Source organism: Sinohyriopsis cumingii, chromosome 8, assembly GCF_028554795.1.
Source record: "Sinohyriopsis cumingii isolate HCF-2022 chromosome 8, ASM2855479v2, whole genome shotgun sequence".
NCBI lineage: Eukaryota > Metazoa > Mollusca > Bivalvia > Unionida > Unionidae > Sinohyriopsis > Sinohyriopsis cumingii.
Genome location: NC_142968.1, coordinates 124,638,552 through 124,654,066, shown reverse-complemented (window position 1 = coordinate 124,654,066; position 15,515 = coordinate 124,638,552). Strand labels below are relative to the sequence as shown.

Below are 15,515 nucleotides of genomic sequence, written 5' to 3'. Positions count from 1 at the left end.
CAAGCAATGAACGCAGGCAGCTATCGAGTTGTTCTGCTGTAGGAGGTAAGCAAATTGTTAGGTTAGCTTGGATGTCGTGCATTAGTTTGGTTCTACTTATCATTAGGAGGTTTCTCTTAGTAGCCGATAAAAGTGGATGGTTAGGGACTGATACTTCAAGATGGCATATAATGCAGAGGTGATCTGATGCAAGGTCATGGGATACCAGGGAGGACCGTAGAATGTTATCATCAGGTCTATGAAGAATCTAGTCTAAAATGTGACCATGTTTATGGGTGGGTTGGTTAACTGACTGTTTGAGGTTGAAAACATTAATGGAATCTATGAGTTTTGATGTAGTTGGGTTTTCGGGACAGTCAAAGTGAAAGTTGAAATCTCCAAGAACAATCAGGTTGCCACCTATCGAATTTACATAGTCCAGGAGATTTGGAAACTGCTCCAAAAAGAGAGAGTGAGCAGGCTTGTTTTTTCTACTAGGAGGAGGGCGGTATAGGCAGACAAAATTGACTGACCTTTGCTCCAGTGTGAGTGTGGTTTAGACTAGTTCAAACGATGTGTGTACGAAATTGAATGTTGTGGTGTGGTTAAGACGTTTGATCATGGAGTTCTTTGTGATGACAGCAATTCCACCTCGGCGAGAATTACGTGTGAACGACTTGATGGAGTAACCAGTGGGTGTTAGATCCGCACATTTGGGCTCATCGCCTGATGTTTTTAGCCATGTTTCTGTCTGGTCGTTGATAAAATTAACTATTTCTGTACGCTTTTCCAGTGGTCCTTCTGACTGGGCATTGAATAATGCAATACGCAGAGGTATCTCTTGGATAGTTGACACAAAGGTTGACGAATTAATAGGGATTTAAATTAGTTTATCTAAATGAACGATCGAATTTTTTTTTAATTGTTGAGCTGAAATAAGGGAGATAACTGGAATTCTTCTTCCTGTTCTACGCCGGCCAGCTTTGAAACAACGTTTCTTTTTTCGCTTCTGTTTACATTTAGGTAATGATGCATGTAGTTCCAGTTCGTTTAGTCTGGAGCACAATGTAGTGTGGAGAGCCAAGGAGTGATCATTTAAAGCAATTAATGGGGGTCCATCATAGCATAAACGGGTTGACTGGCGAATATCACGTGATGGCGGTTTGTTCAAAAACAATGGAGCAAGACAGCTGAGAAAAAGTCTAATTGTTCTCATTTCCAAAACAAGGAGATGAAGAAACACATACGAATTGAACAGCCAATACATAATGAACACAATAACGTAGATGAAGACAGGCAACAAGCATAAATATCATGAATCTGAAGTATCAAACTTCTAAAGTGACCGCCTAAATAACATAATTTTTGAAACGCTGAAACAAAGCAAAAGCAAAATACCCGGTTATAAGCCTAAGATATGTGTGACTAACGGCTCCATAGGCGCATTAATAAAGTGGCAATGTCAGAAAGTTCTAAGAACAATTTATTAAGTATTTTCAAGTCAAAGTGGTTTGCAGGACTATTGTTTCTCAGATGTAACAAAGTGTTTCTGGATGTATAGTAACGGCAGAAAATAAATGTCAGTGTAGGATAACAAAAACACTTTGGTCTCTTACTGTGTTAATCAGTAACAGAAGCACCGTCTTCATCAGAATTAAATTTATTCTTTTAGACGCACATTTGATATAATCTCAGATACAGTTTAAATACAAGATTTAATAAACTATTTGAGTTAGAAATATAAAAAATAATCATTCTTCCCTCGAACCCACCACCTCGGTTTATATCATAATTTTAAAGACAGTGATACACGTGGAATTCCGATGATAATATTTCAACGTTTTAAGTCTGTATCTTCCACGAGGAAGCAGCATATATTCTACATTAATTACACAAAGACGGGACAGAGCGAGGTACAGACGAACAGGCCAACATCAGTTCGGGTGCAACACAAATACTGGAAAAATAGTGAGCATAAATCATACGTTAGCAAGGATAGTATAGGCGAAAAAACGAGACTGCTGAACGTGACAAACACAATATAAAAACGCCAGTAAGATCGAAAACATACCCATTGTGTTTATTACGATGATTCTGAAATAATATCCTTGTCCATGACAGATTCTAGAAACAGACACAAATAGAACAATAACAGAAATGTGCTACGGTTTTTACCCCCACAAAAACTACTCACTTTTGTATGCAAATAGGAGACGATTTTAAATGTAATTTTCATTGTATTTTGTTAGAAGGGCAAACTTTTAATTAAATATCATACACGTGTATTAACTTGAGATAAAGCAGATCATTGTTCTTGGTATCCTACTCAAAATTAATTACAATTCTTAACATTTATTTTTTGAACAGGTGATAGGCAGGATCAACGAAACCAAGGTCAGCTTTCAAGCCTTATATATGCTTTCATAGCAAGTTTAAGAAGTAGCTTGTAGATATTTTAGGTAACAAATTTAGCGACATTGTTTGAAAAGCACACAAGATATTAAACTAACAGAGATGAATGTATCGTTTCCGCTGAATATGTTGTTACGGATGAACATCAAATCTAAAGAGGTTGTAAAGACTGAAAACATAATAATGTTGTTCTTATACTGACTGTAAATAAATGTGATTTTCCTTAACTTCTCTGAAACACGTTCATTTAGAACAATTATAGAAATGCCTAAATACACGACATCACAATTTTATTTGAAATACAGAGAAATGTATAAAAGTCTTTTTTATCATGTTTTGGTGTAATGGTAAAGATTTTAGACCAGATGTTTTTGCAAACTTTTAACATTAAAAAGAAAGTTTTATTACACGTTAAGTCCTTATTAAAACTGATCACATGTTTTATATTTTGGCACAGTAAATAAGCAGAATCAAGGAAATCAAGGTAACCTTTCAAATCTCACATATTCTTTACTGAAAAATCAAAACAAAATTGAATGCTAATTAGATTGCGGTTGTTTTACAGTGTTTACGTTAGTATTGATACTTGACCATATCCAAGATAATTCTAATATATCTTATGTGTAATATATCTGATGCTTAATACACACATATGTTTATTTGTTGTATGTTGGAAACAAATAAGTGTTAAATTTAAGAGTCGCATGTGCTTCCAGTATTTTTGAAATTGCCGTTACTCGTGACCAAGACTCAGTTCTTGATACGAGCGAATAAAAACTCTCTAACCTCTTCGGTTATATTGGTGTCAGTACACACACACACACACACACACACACACACACACATATATATATATATATATATATATATATAGAGAGAGAGAGAGAGAGAGAGAGAGAGAGAGAGAGAGAGAGTGTGTCGTTCTGTCGTATTGGGGTGGGTTTCTCCCAATATAATTTAATTAAATTATATTGAAAGTTCCACACTGGCTCGTTAGGTTAGAAAGTTAAATTAGTGATGATGTAGATTTACAGCTCTGAGCCCCCAGTCAGCAATGCCGACGGTTAAATTATAGAGAACACGAAGATGAAATTCAATCAATAACAATTTAATAAATGTGATAATTTAAAACGATAACTTCCAATCACTCGTCTTTCCCTCGACCAAGTGACAGCCTAATTCATCCCGTGATTTACAGTTTGAGTTCGATTCTCCCCCTGTCCTTGCATCTACTCATCTATTTCTTCGCGCTGATTCTTCCTTCTTTCCGTTCCTCTAACTCCTCTTTTGTCTCTGTTTCCCTCTCTCTACTATCTCCTCCTCCAACTTCGCTCCAGACTTTACTTCACCTTTCTTCTCCTTTCCTCCGTCTCTCTATCCGAGACTACGGGACCAAACTTTAAATGGTCTGTCCCTCAAAGCTTCCTGTGAAAAACCACAAGGCGTTAACAAATGTTTTATCGAACCTCACCTCACACTATAACGACAATTAACCATCAGATAGCTGTCACTGTTTCGGCCACGCATGCATACACATCGAAATTCCCACACACTTCTTGCAGGGTAAACAATGGCGTAATAACACAGTATCAGCGAATTGTTATACAGACATCAATACATTGCGTCACGTCAGTATATACACATATATATTTAATCTCATCGTACTACAATCTGACAAAATCAGACGCATGTCTGTACATTACAAATATTCAACAATGGCAAAATCTATAATCATATGAACATATGTGTTAGTCTACTATAAAATACCCACATAGTAAATTACAATATTAACTCTTACGACGGCTGGCAAGCTATATAATTCTTTACAAATATCAACTCATTTTTTCAAATATGCAAACATATTAACAAAACAAAGTAATTCTTCGTACTACGATTCTAGTACTAATAAAGTATACATACGACCTACAATTAAAATGCAGTCGCATTCCACAAAGACCGAACAAATATCTACTGACCTTTTGAAGCTTTCTGTACTTAGACCTTCCCGCTCTAAGATTTTCCCGCCAATAACGAATGGCTATTCGGAGTTACGCTAACCTCTTCTATGGGTAATTTCTCTCAGCGAACTAACTTTTGCCGGAAAACGCAGGGATATCATTCTACCCAAATCAAGGTCTCCCCATATCTCGATTCTGATTGGGTGGCGCTGTGCCCCTGTCCAATCGTCTTAGCGGCCAGTTCAACCTGTCTGTCTGTTTGCAGGGGAAAGAAGTTAGGACACTCCCACTTCTTCAGGCAATTTCTTTTGATCTTGGAAACATTTCGACACCTAGGTGATAACTGGCTATCGGGCGCCTCGCAACTCCGATGTCCGGTTTTTCGATTCTAGCCACAACAATCTTACGTAACTGATTAGTGCTAGCCTTCGGCAATGTTCGACATCAAACAATGACCCGTCAGAATTACCTTGATTATACATGTTTCAAACTGGGCTACTCTGGGTCGGGGTAAACATGACATCCCCCCACGCTTGAGAATAAAATCGGGATTTTATTCCCTCAAAATTACTTCAAATGCAATGGCATTAATGAATAAATTTGATCGAGACCGATTCGATATCTACTACGCGGATCATGAAGATTAATCGTGATGAAGCCATGCGGTGTTGCCTGGGCGCGGCTGAAGAAATTTTTGAATTTGTTTATGTCCATGTCGCCGTTGCACCAAGTCTGATGAATATTTCTTAATGTGTGAGTATCGACGCCATTGAAAACGGATAAGATATTGCAATTGTCCCTAATTACCTTTGGAATTTGCGTATATCGCTGCGTCACGTAAATCACATCGGTGTTCTTGTGTCGGCCACGCGAAAATATCCTAGCCGGATTAGTTTGCTTATCCAGCATAACATCATCGAAAACAACAAGATCATTAACATCGCCATCTAAATTTTCCACTGATGGAGCCTCATTGATGTCTGTGATGAATTCGATTGTGCCTTCGTCAGTATTGTCGCTAAATTCCTTTAGCACTTGATAACAACGCTGATCATCAACGGATGGCGCAACCAAATACAACTTATCCCATTTTAGCCATCGCATTATCAAATTTAGCAACAATTGCGTCTTTCCAGAACCAGACGGGCCAATAATTATCATCCTTATCGAATTCGGTAACACCGCGTTGTGTTTCACCTGCTCGCGTCGCTTCGTGGCTGAAAAATCAATTACATTCATGTTACTAGAATATTATGGATCTATATTGTGTTAAGTGTCGCACGCGCACAGCTACGATAAATCCAACCGAAATCGTCACACGCAATAACAGGAACGCAATTGCAGGAGAATGCGAAGTTTGTAAGACACGCAAGTTCAGATTTGTAAAAAAAAAAATAGAAGAACCGGAGGAGACATTGCCGCCTCCATGAAAAATCTACCTGGGTTGCCCTGGGCGAAATATCCCGGAGAAAAGCATCTGCCAGGATACAATTACTGCGGACCCGGAACAAGACTCGATATCAGACTCAACGATAAAAATCAACCAAATCCCGGCGAGGATCCAGTAAACGCCATCGATAACGCGTGTTACTATCACGATCTTGCGTATCGTAGCGGGGATTTACAACAAAGACATCTCGCAGATATTAGGCTAATTCATGCAATAGACGCGATTCCTGACAAAAAATTTAAAGAAAAATTAGCAACCTGGTTGATAAAAGGCGCAATGAAAGGTAAATTAGTATTCGGTGCTGGTAAATAATAATGGAGCAAATATATTATTCTCCGCGAGGATTCTGGCGAGGAAAATCAGCAATTGCCAAACTTGCCAAGGCCGCTAAAGTAAAGCAGTCCGTTGCTGAATCGTGGCTATCGAAACAGGCAGTCTGGCAAATATATCTTCCTCCGCCTAAGAAAATATCGTATGCGAGTTTCTCCGTCAGTATCCCTAATGAAGTCCATCAGGCTGATTTAATGTTTCTTCCTTACGATACCGTCGACGGAGTACATACAAATACGTGTTGACGGTTGTTGATATCGCAAGCAGATACAAGGAGGCGGAACCGTTATCGAATAAAACAGCAACGGAAATTTCAAAGGCGTTTGAGAAAATTTACTCGCGATCTCCGCTGACCTGGCCGAAGCTTCTTCAGACTGATCCAGGACGAGAATTCCTCGGCGCGGTTACTTCATTGATGAAGAAGAACAACGTGAAAATCCGTCGCGGTATTGTAGGTGTTCATCGTAATCAAGCCATCGTCGAAAGATTCAACAAAACACTAGCGGAAAGATTATTCGGATATCAGTACGCGCGCGAATTCATCCAAGATAATCGATCTCATGATTGGGTATCGAGATTGCCTCATGTGATTAACGCGCTAAATAACGAGACAACTCGAACAATAGCAATGAAACCCGCAATTGCAATTACAAAACCGAATATACCCCTAAAGCGAGATTCCACAATTCCGCCTGTGCTAGGTAGCGTCACGGTCAGGTATTTATATAAAGAAGGCGAGGCCGAAGGAGGAAGAAAAAGAGCAACTGATCCAAATTGGAGCGTAACAACACACAAAATATCCGCCGTAACAAGATCATCAGGAAGACCGGCAATTTATTTCCTAGATTTGCTAGCGCCACAACGCGGATTTACCAAGGAAGAATTACAAATAATACCGAAAGATACTCAATTACCGCCAGCGTCATTAATGTGAAACCGAATTCTACCTAACTGAGATAATTTTCTTACTCTTGACACGGCTAAATACACTAAATTTGACCAGGAAATTCTATCATCGACGATCCAAACTTGGCCATCCACGGTTAATCCCTGCGATGAATGTATCGTTGTTGCATATCCTAGTTTTCATGGCGATCTTTCTGCGTTTATCGCGTCATTAACAAGATTAATATCAACGAGAATAATATCGTTCAAGACCAGGATCTTTTCCTCTCCGCAGGGTAAAGTAACACTGATATTTTGTTTTCTGGTATCAGCGGGCCTGTAACACAACGGCACCTGTAATGTTGGAAATTTCTCGCAATGAAGCTTGAATAACATATCCTGAATAACATCACGAACAATTTTCCTACTAGCAACAATCAAATGATCGGGACGCCACAAATTTAGAAAAATATCCATCGGAGTCTCGTCGATTATTCTTCTCATCACATCGCATTGAATTTTATTCGGTTGTAATCGAATTATTTTCTTAAATTCAGTCAGTAAAATATCATCGGATCTATAATCGGCGTCGATTTCCTCATAATAGTCAACAAAGTTCCTGAGCCATTCGTGAGGAGATTCACCATCAATAGGATCAGGCTGGCCATGATCTCCGCACATTATCACAGCGGTATTTTTCTCCTCCAGCCAAATCAGGAACGATTTTAATACAACTAAATTTACTGTGCAAATTTCATCAAATATTATAATTTTGTTAATATATTTATTTCCCATACGAGCCGAATCCCATAATCCACCGCTGTATTTGAAATAACTGTGATACGTACAAGAATCAACGTCGCGTTGCCTTATTTCTCGCGCTAATCTGTGAGTTGGAGTCAACACTATCATATCAGATTTCGCAAATAAATTTATCGCTCGCGTTGTTTTCCCGCTACCACCAGGACCATTTAGGTAAACGAATTTACTACGTGAAATCGGGTCAAATGCAGATGCAGCCGTCGATATTTCCTCAAATTAATCTCGATGAAATTTATCGCAATCTTCGACATCGGCGTCCTCACAGTAATCTAGGATATCTTCGTTTTTTATCCTCCAAGTGCCCCAAGAACCATCGGCGATTAAATTATCCAGCCTATACTGGTATTTCTTATCGATATAAAACGAGTCCGTTGCGACCCTTACCGCGATATCAGAAAATTTATTTATCATCGACAGTAAATTTATACTCACATAAGCGAGCATCGAAGACCTCAAATGCGTATACTGCGCTGATTCTCCGTCGAGATAGCTAATTACGGTACCCAACTTTACTCCGTCAATGATAATATTCTCTCTGTTGCAGAATATTCCACGCGACACTGTATCGGCAATAATAAAATCCATTTCGGCATCGTTGATAAACAATCTAGCGTGTCGATGTTTATGATCAACGGATCCTCCTTGAGTAAATTTGCCAATTATTTTTCTTCCGATATCCTTCGCGTTTTCACAATCCGTCGGCAACCACACTTCAGTTTGTTTTCTATACGATATAATCGCCTCGCTAACCGTCAACGATACTAACATTGACGAATCCAGCATATATCTCAACAACACTATAGGGACCCAACGACGCTGCGATAAATGCCGACCAAACCAAATATAACAAATTTTATGTAAATTTTCAGCAAACTCGAATGAAGTGACACAAGCGAATCCGGTCATAACAAAATCAGGCAACGGCCCGTTAATTGCTACCCTTGTCATCTCGCTGGTGGGATGGCCAAATTTAGCAAAATAATCCGCACAATCGCCGTATCCGAGGAAACTTCCAGGATAGCACGCGCTCATATCAACGGAGATCATATCTTCGAAATAATATTTGGTATTCCACAATCCGCCATGGCCGTATTCGATACAGCTAAGTTGAATATCAGTAAGGTATTCGTTCCTTGTAGGTTTCCACGAATTTCTCTCTCTGGCAGCGTGAGCAGCAACAGACGGAACAGTAAAGCAGTTCGTTAATAACTGATCAGGATTTGACGAATATTTCACCGCGATATTTTTCAAAGATTCATGTGATTTTTCATCACGGTAAATATCTCCTCGAGGCAAGATAAACTGATCATATTTTTCTTCACTCGAGAATAACCAAACCGATATCGGATCAGATGCGGCTAATATTTTGATATATCGGAACATGGCATCGGAATTATCTTTTGCGCCTTCCACGGGATAAAATTTAACAGCGCGATCTCGCGGGAATATCATTACCGATTGCGACCACGCATGTGAATTATGATCAACAATTTCGATTGGAACTCCTCGAGATCTATATGGCGACGAATATAATATTTCTCCCGATAGCGTTTTCACCGTGATAGGAAATTTAAGTTTCTTGCTCAACACAGCTACATCGTCAATCGATGCGCCATCAACAACTGTCTTTGCCCATGAGTTAATTTTTTCCAACCTCAACTGAGTCAGGCCAGATCCACGACGGGCGTTTTTCATGTGCTCGATAACGCGCTCAGCCACGCAGTTTATCATCGGTGATTCCTTCATCGCAGGTAGATTTTTCATGTCAGGATTATTATTTAGCCGATAAATTCCATAGACAACAGCGCTAGATGGATACGCCCTGGCATAATAAGGACCGTCAATTCCCAATAATAATCCTGGCTTCGAATTTTTATCAAGAACAACATTTTTCTTACTACCACGTATTGGATCTCGTTTATCGCGAATAATCCAAGTATCGTCAGGCATTTGTACAATAAATTTTATTCCAAAGATAAATCGTTCTTCCTTGTGTTCGAATTTTATGTGCTCGATTATATTTTTCGCTCGTTCTAGATTCATCGTTGCATCAACAGAGTTAGTTTTCCATGTCGACCAAGTGTGAACCGCTCCATCATCGAGGAATTCTCTCTTGGCACGATCAACCTCAGGAATGATATATTCTGCCTCATCAAGATCAAATGCATCCATTATTATATTTTAGACAAATATTTAAATTATAATATGCAGTGCAAATGGATACCAATCGGATCAACAAAATCATGCGACAAATCCTGCAGAGGCGATTATTGTGGCGCTCACATATATGCGATTCGACGAGGCAGTAAAGGACCACAGCGGTGCTTAGTTTGTCAAGTTGGCACTCGAGGAAAGACTCGATTGTGTTTGTCCTGTGGAGGGAAAAATTATCGGGAATTGCGGAGATATTATGAAAAAAGATCCTCGTCGGTGATAACATGCGAAGAGGATTACATTAATCGATTCAAGGCAAATTATGATTTAGACAAACAGAATATTGTATATGGAAATGAAATCGACGATTCCTGCAATGAAAATCACGCACGAGTATAGATCTCATCCAACCATCGAGGGTTACGAGGCATCATCGGATGGTGTTGTCAGAAATATCAAAACGAAGAAAAATGTTGGTAGGGTTAGCAATTCGGGTTATCTCAGATTTACCGTCAGCGAGAATAAAAAAAGAAGACATATGAATTATTTCTGTCACAGGTTCGTTTACGAGTGCTATCACGGACCAATAGAAATCGGACTTGTTATCGATCACATCGACGGAAATAAATTGAATAATAAATTATCTAACATTCGAGCGGTAACGCAGAGTGAAAATTCAAGATCCGGCAATGCTGGTAGGCACCCTAAATACGCCAAGGTCATCAAATCGATAAATCAGGAAACGGGTGAGGAGATGATATTCACGTCGATGAGCGCCGCTGCAAGATATTTTAGTATTAATAAAGCATCGGTGCGACGAGTGGCAGAAAAAAAATATAAAGCAACATTTTCCTACAAATTTGACGAGTGGATCAAATTCTCCTATATTCCGATAATATTCGATTCGGAAAGCGACGAAGAATAATTGAATATTACAGGATTGTATAACATGGATGAGCAAACCATAAACAATATTATCGAAGCTATTGATGACCTGAGAAAAAAAAATATAAATCTTCCCTCGGAGTTGGACGCGAATAAAATCCGATCCGAATTTGAGACGATTGTTCAAGGGAAAATCGAATACAAATACACGCTACCATCCGAATACAAATTAATAAAGAAAATCCAAATCGCGATGTATCAATCACTTTCGACAGTCAGCGATGATCGCGTCGAGGATTTTGTTAAATTATCTACGCTGGTAGAAAAAGCTAGATTGATTTTATCAGAAGCATACGAGTCAAAAAAAATTACAAGTTCACGCATCAGACAGCTGAAAAAACTTGTCGATGAGGGTAAGGCCAAGGAAATCGCAGACTCTTGAATTTTCCTGAATATTTTCCGCAAACAACAAAAAAAAAACAAAAATTAAAAAAATATATTAATTTTGAAAATTTCCCTGGATTTTATTTATTTTTTTAGCCTGTTTTCCCTGGCGGACGGATTTACGATTTCACCAGCAAATTGATACTAACAGTTTCCCCGCGGATATCAAGCAAATTTCCTTTCTGATCCGTCAGTTTGAAATTTATCTTCGATAATAATCGATTATGACAACGCAGATAAAACGGATTCACCGGCTCCTTTATTATCAAATAACCCGGAGATGCGCTAGGTGAAAACGAATACAAGATAAAACCCTGCTGCGCTTGATTTGACTCTGACGAATCAACATTGTAGCTACCCTCGACAACATCCGCGTGAAGATAAATCGCGATAACTTCCGTTATATTAACGATACCCGGCGATATATGCCGCCCCTGCCCGGCGGGATCGTTATTGTGTTTGAGAAACAACGATAATTGTGTCTTCTCTGCCCATGCGGCATGTAACTTCGGAAATAACTCATCGATAGTATCAGTGACGGATTTTCTCATCTCAGCAACTTTATAACCGGGAAATTTGAAATTTGGTAGCGTTTCCTCGGTTATATTTAGTAATGTCATAAATTTTTTCTTATTACCCGAATTTTCGAAAAATTCGTATCTGTAGGAATTCCACCCAGCAGATATATCGTCGATGATAGCCTTAATGAATATTCCGTGATAATATTCAAGGTCGTTCGCAAGCCTATTCAAATATTTCACGTATTTTAAAATAAATTTACACGAAATTGATTTATCCGAGATACATTCGTTAAATAATGTTCTCACATGAGATAAATATAAATTATGTTCCGTGTTAAATTCATCGATAGTTTTTTTTATATAATCGCCGGTTATTATGGTCGGGGGTGGTGTGGAGGAGGCGGAAATAAATGCTATTGATTCCTCATCAACGGAAGCAAAGACAATTTTTATTTTGCCGGATTTATGTTGATTAATGAAATTAATAGCTAAACTAACTCGATCTAAGTGATATGAGAGAACTTCATACGATACCTCGTCGGTGATAAAGTCGGATTTTTTTGGTTCGGGCTGCCTTGATGAATCCTTCGAGATAAAACCGGGGGTTGTATCATCTGATGTTTCCACAGGCGGAATTTCAGGCCAACCTAATATAGATCTAATCGATGATTGGTAAATATCTACCATGTAAGGTGATTTCACTTCTATCATCGATGACAGCGTTGGATCATGCGCAGATATTTTTATTCCCGGAGTAGCATCGCCGGTTATATTTGATATTCTGGTGGTAAATTCCTTATCTAGTTGATCAATTTCGTAACTGCCTGTTGGTATACCAACATATATCCAATCAGGAGTTCCATCGGGTTTGGTTTTATTAGCAAAAACAAGCGAATTGTTTGATAATAATTTACCAAATGATTTCGATCTAACATTGGGCCAACTATTGTAGACACGCAACTGTATTAACGCAATTTCTTTGACGCTGATTGGCGTTGGAAAATTAATGCTAAATTCAGGTTTGGTGGAGCTTAACGATATTAGTGTTGTTGTCGGCGGTGTCGTGTTTGTCACTATCTGGGCTAGCTCGGACATTATTAATATTCATTTGTTCAATCTCCGAGTAAATACCGATCATTGCCGAAAATTCTAGATCGGAGATAACGCCGTCGTTAAGACTCTCGGAAAGCAGCGATGATAATTTCGAATACGCGTCATTGATCTTGGTTAGTTTGTTTTTGTACAATGATAACTTCTCACTCGCGCATGATGAGATTTTTTTCGCTACGATATTGAGAACACCAGCGATTGTCGTTGTTGACGAGATTATTATCGTTGCTACGATCGGCGCGATTGTTGTTACCGCGGATAAAATTATTCCAGCACCAGCGACTATCGCGGATACCGTGTACACGGCAACGTCAATGATAACTAATCTACGCTGGTATTTCTTTATTTTTATCTGATACTCGTCGAGGAGTTTTTTTAGTGAATCCTGCCATGATCGCGCCTGATTGTAACGGTAATCCGATGCGGTCATTTATTAATCTACGATAACAATTACGGATTACCAATTGTGTTTTTTTATCCCGGAATACCAACTGTTTTCCATCCTGATAAATATTCGAAAATTACAAAATAGGGAATCGGTCCTGTAGTGGTTCTGTCTGACGGTTCTAGTTCGCATACAATATTGCTATCTTCACTTAGCGAAACAATAAAAAATCCGGGATAAAATTCGTGGATTTTACGGTTTTGTTCTTGTATCTTAAATTTTATCTCAGAGATAATATATACTCGATATACGCCAGTAATTGGCACGGTGAAAATAAACCCGATACTGTTTTCAAGGTCCCAAGTATAATTATATGTATTCAACACAAATGGCACATTGCAGTTAAGATTTTTTGTTACCACCTGATCCGGCACGTGAAAACGCGCCAATTTTGGAAGATTCAGTGGTGATATTTTTGTGTTAATATCGCTAATTTTTGAAGTTGCGTTGAGAAGTTTCGTGTTATAATCTCGAATTTCTCCGTCATACACTAATGTATCGACTTTTTTATTCGCTAATTCTCGTACCGCGGAGGTTTCCTCGGATATTTTAGTAACATCTTCGCTGATTTTTTTTGTTTTCTCGTGGAGGTCGTTATGTGATGTTCTATCGGCTTTTTGAAATATTAATGCACGTGACGCTTCAATATCTTTGTTGATTTGGGCGATATCCTCATTGATGGATTTTATTTTCTCGCTGAGATCGCTGTGTGATGTTCTATCGGCTTTTTGAAATATTAATGCACGTGCCGCTTCAATATCTTTGTTTATTTGGGCGATATCTTCGTTTATTTTCTTTGTTTTCTCGCTGAGATCGCTGTGTGATGTTCTATCGGCTTTTTGACCCATCGCGGTATTTATTTTGGTAATTTCCTCGTTGATGGATTTTACTCTCTCGATGAGATCGCTGTGTGTAGTTGAGGAGGTTTCGATGAATTTTTTTATATCCTCGTCGAGTTTTTTATTGAGATTTTTTGATACCTCCTCGAGTTTTTTAAGATCGTTAGTTAGTTTGTTAAATCTTTTTGTCACTCTGTCCTGAAGATCGTCGTGTAATGCTTTATCGGCCTTTAGAAGCAACGTTGCTGATAGTTCTCTGTCGGATTTTTCCACATCCGCGATATTGGCCTTTAGAAGCATCGCCGCTGATAACTCTCTGTCGGATTTTTCTACATCCGCGATATTGGCCTTTAGAAGCATCGCCGCTGATAGCTCTTTGTCGGATTTTTCCACATCCGCGATATTAGCCTTTAGTGGTAATACCGCGATAATATCAGTAATATCAGCAATAGATTTTAATACCATCTCCGATTGGCGAGTAAATTGACTGATATGATCATTATATTCTTCTCGCTTGATTATATCAGTTATTTTGACATTACTGGTTTGTAATCGCCCTTCGGTATTTTGAAAAACAGCAACTTCGCCAGGATCTACCTCTGACAGTGATAGAAGATTGTTAATATCGCTCTTGGTTGCGAACTTTGATAGATCGACGTCAGTCACTTCTGCTTTTTCCTTCCTGTAGATAAATCTACCGTAAATATCAACCATGATATTTATCTACGGCGTATTCAAATACAATTTTGTGATACGGACCGGATGATTTTGAAATTGCGTCAAGAACATTAATTGACTCTGGACCACATATTGGTGGATCAGCTAATGTTTGTGTTGGAAGAGTCGAATACCAAATCGGAAGTTTCAACGAAGTTACGTATTTGATAAATTCATTTGGTGGCGCTAATCCATACGAGTCAAAGTAAACGACTTCGCGAGGATTAATCGCGTAGGCAATCCAATGGGTGCCAGGGCCGGTATTTTTATCGAGATTTATTATTCCTGTCTCGGTAGGGTTTGGTTTGTCTGGCAGTTGATCCCGCATAAATACGCCTCTGAAAAATTTTATTTTTTTTTTCTTTGCTTCGTTGATTAGATCTAAATTTGAATAGGCCGTGCTAATCTTAGGCCGGATCCGTATGGGGGACGTCTTAGATAAAGGCCGGATCCTTTTTGTTGTTTTTGCAAAAGTCTCGTGATTATAGAGAGAGGGGGGAAGGGAATTCGTCCTCCCTTTTTTTTACCGTATCCCCTTCCGGTAATTTTACCTGTTACTGCGGA

General features: G+C 38.8%; 1 protein-coding gene across 5 annotated transcripts in view; it reads left to right on the top strand.

Moving 5' to 3' along the window:
* The window catches only part of LOC149794573 (uncharacterized), a 121,667-nt gene that overhangs the window by 80,315 nt on the left and 25,837 nt on the right, over nt 1–15,515 (top strand). For 4 of the 5 annotated variants that reach the window (XM_089968853.1, XM_089968852.1, XM_089968855.1 and 1 more), the window contains exons 8-9: nt 2,347–2,373; nt 2,849–2,875. The exons of the other annotated variant lie outside the window; for it this stretch is intronic. In XM_089968853.1, the coding sequence (XP_089824979.1) occupies nt 2,347–2,373; nt 2,849–2,875 (54 nt within the window). The remainder of the gene's footprint in view (nt 1–2,346; nt 2,374–2,848; nt 2,876–15,515) is intronic. 5 annotated transcript variants of the gene reach the window in all.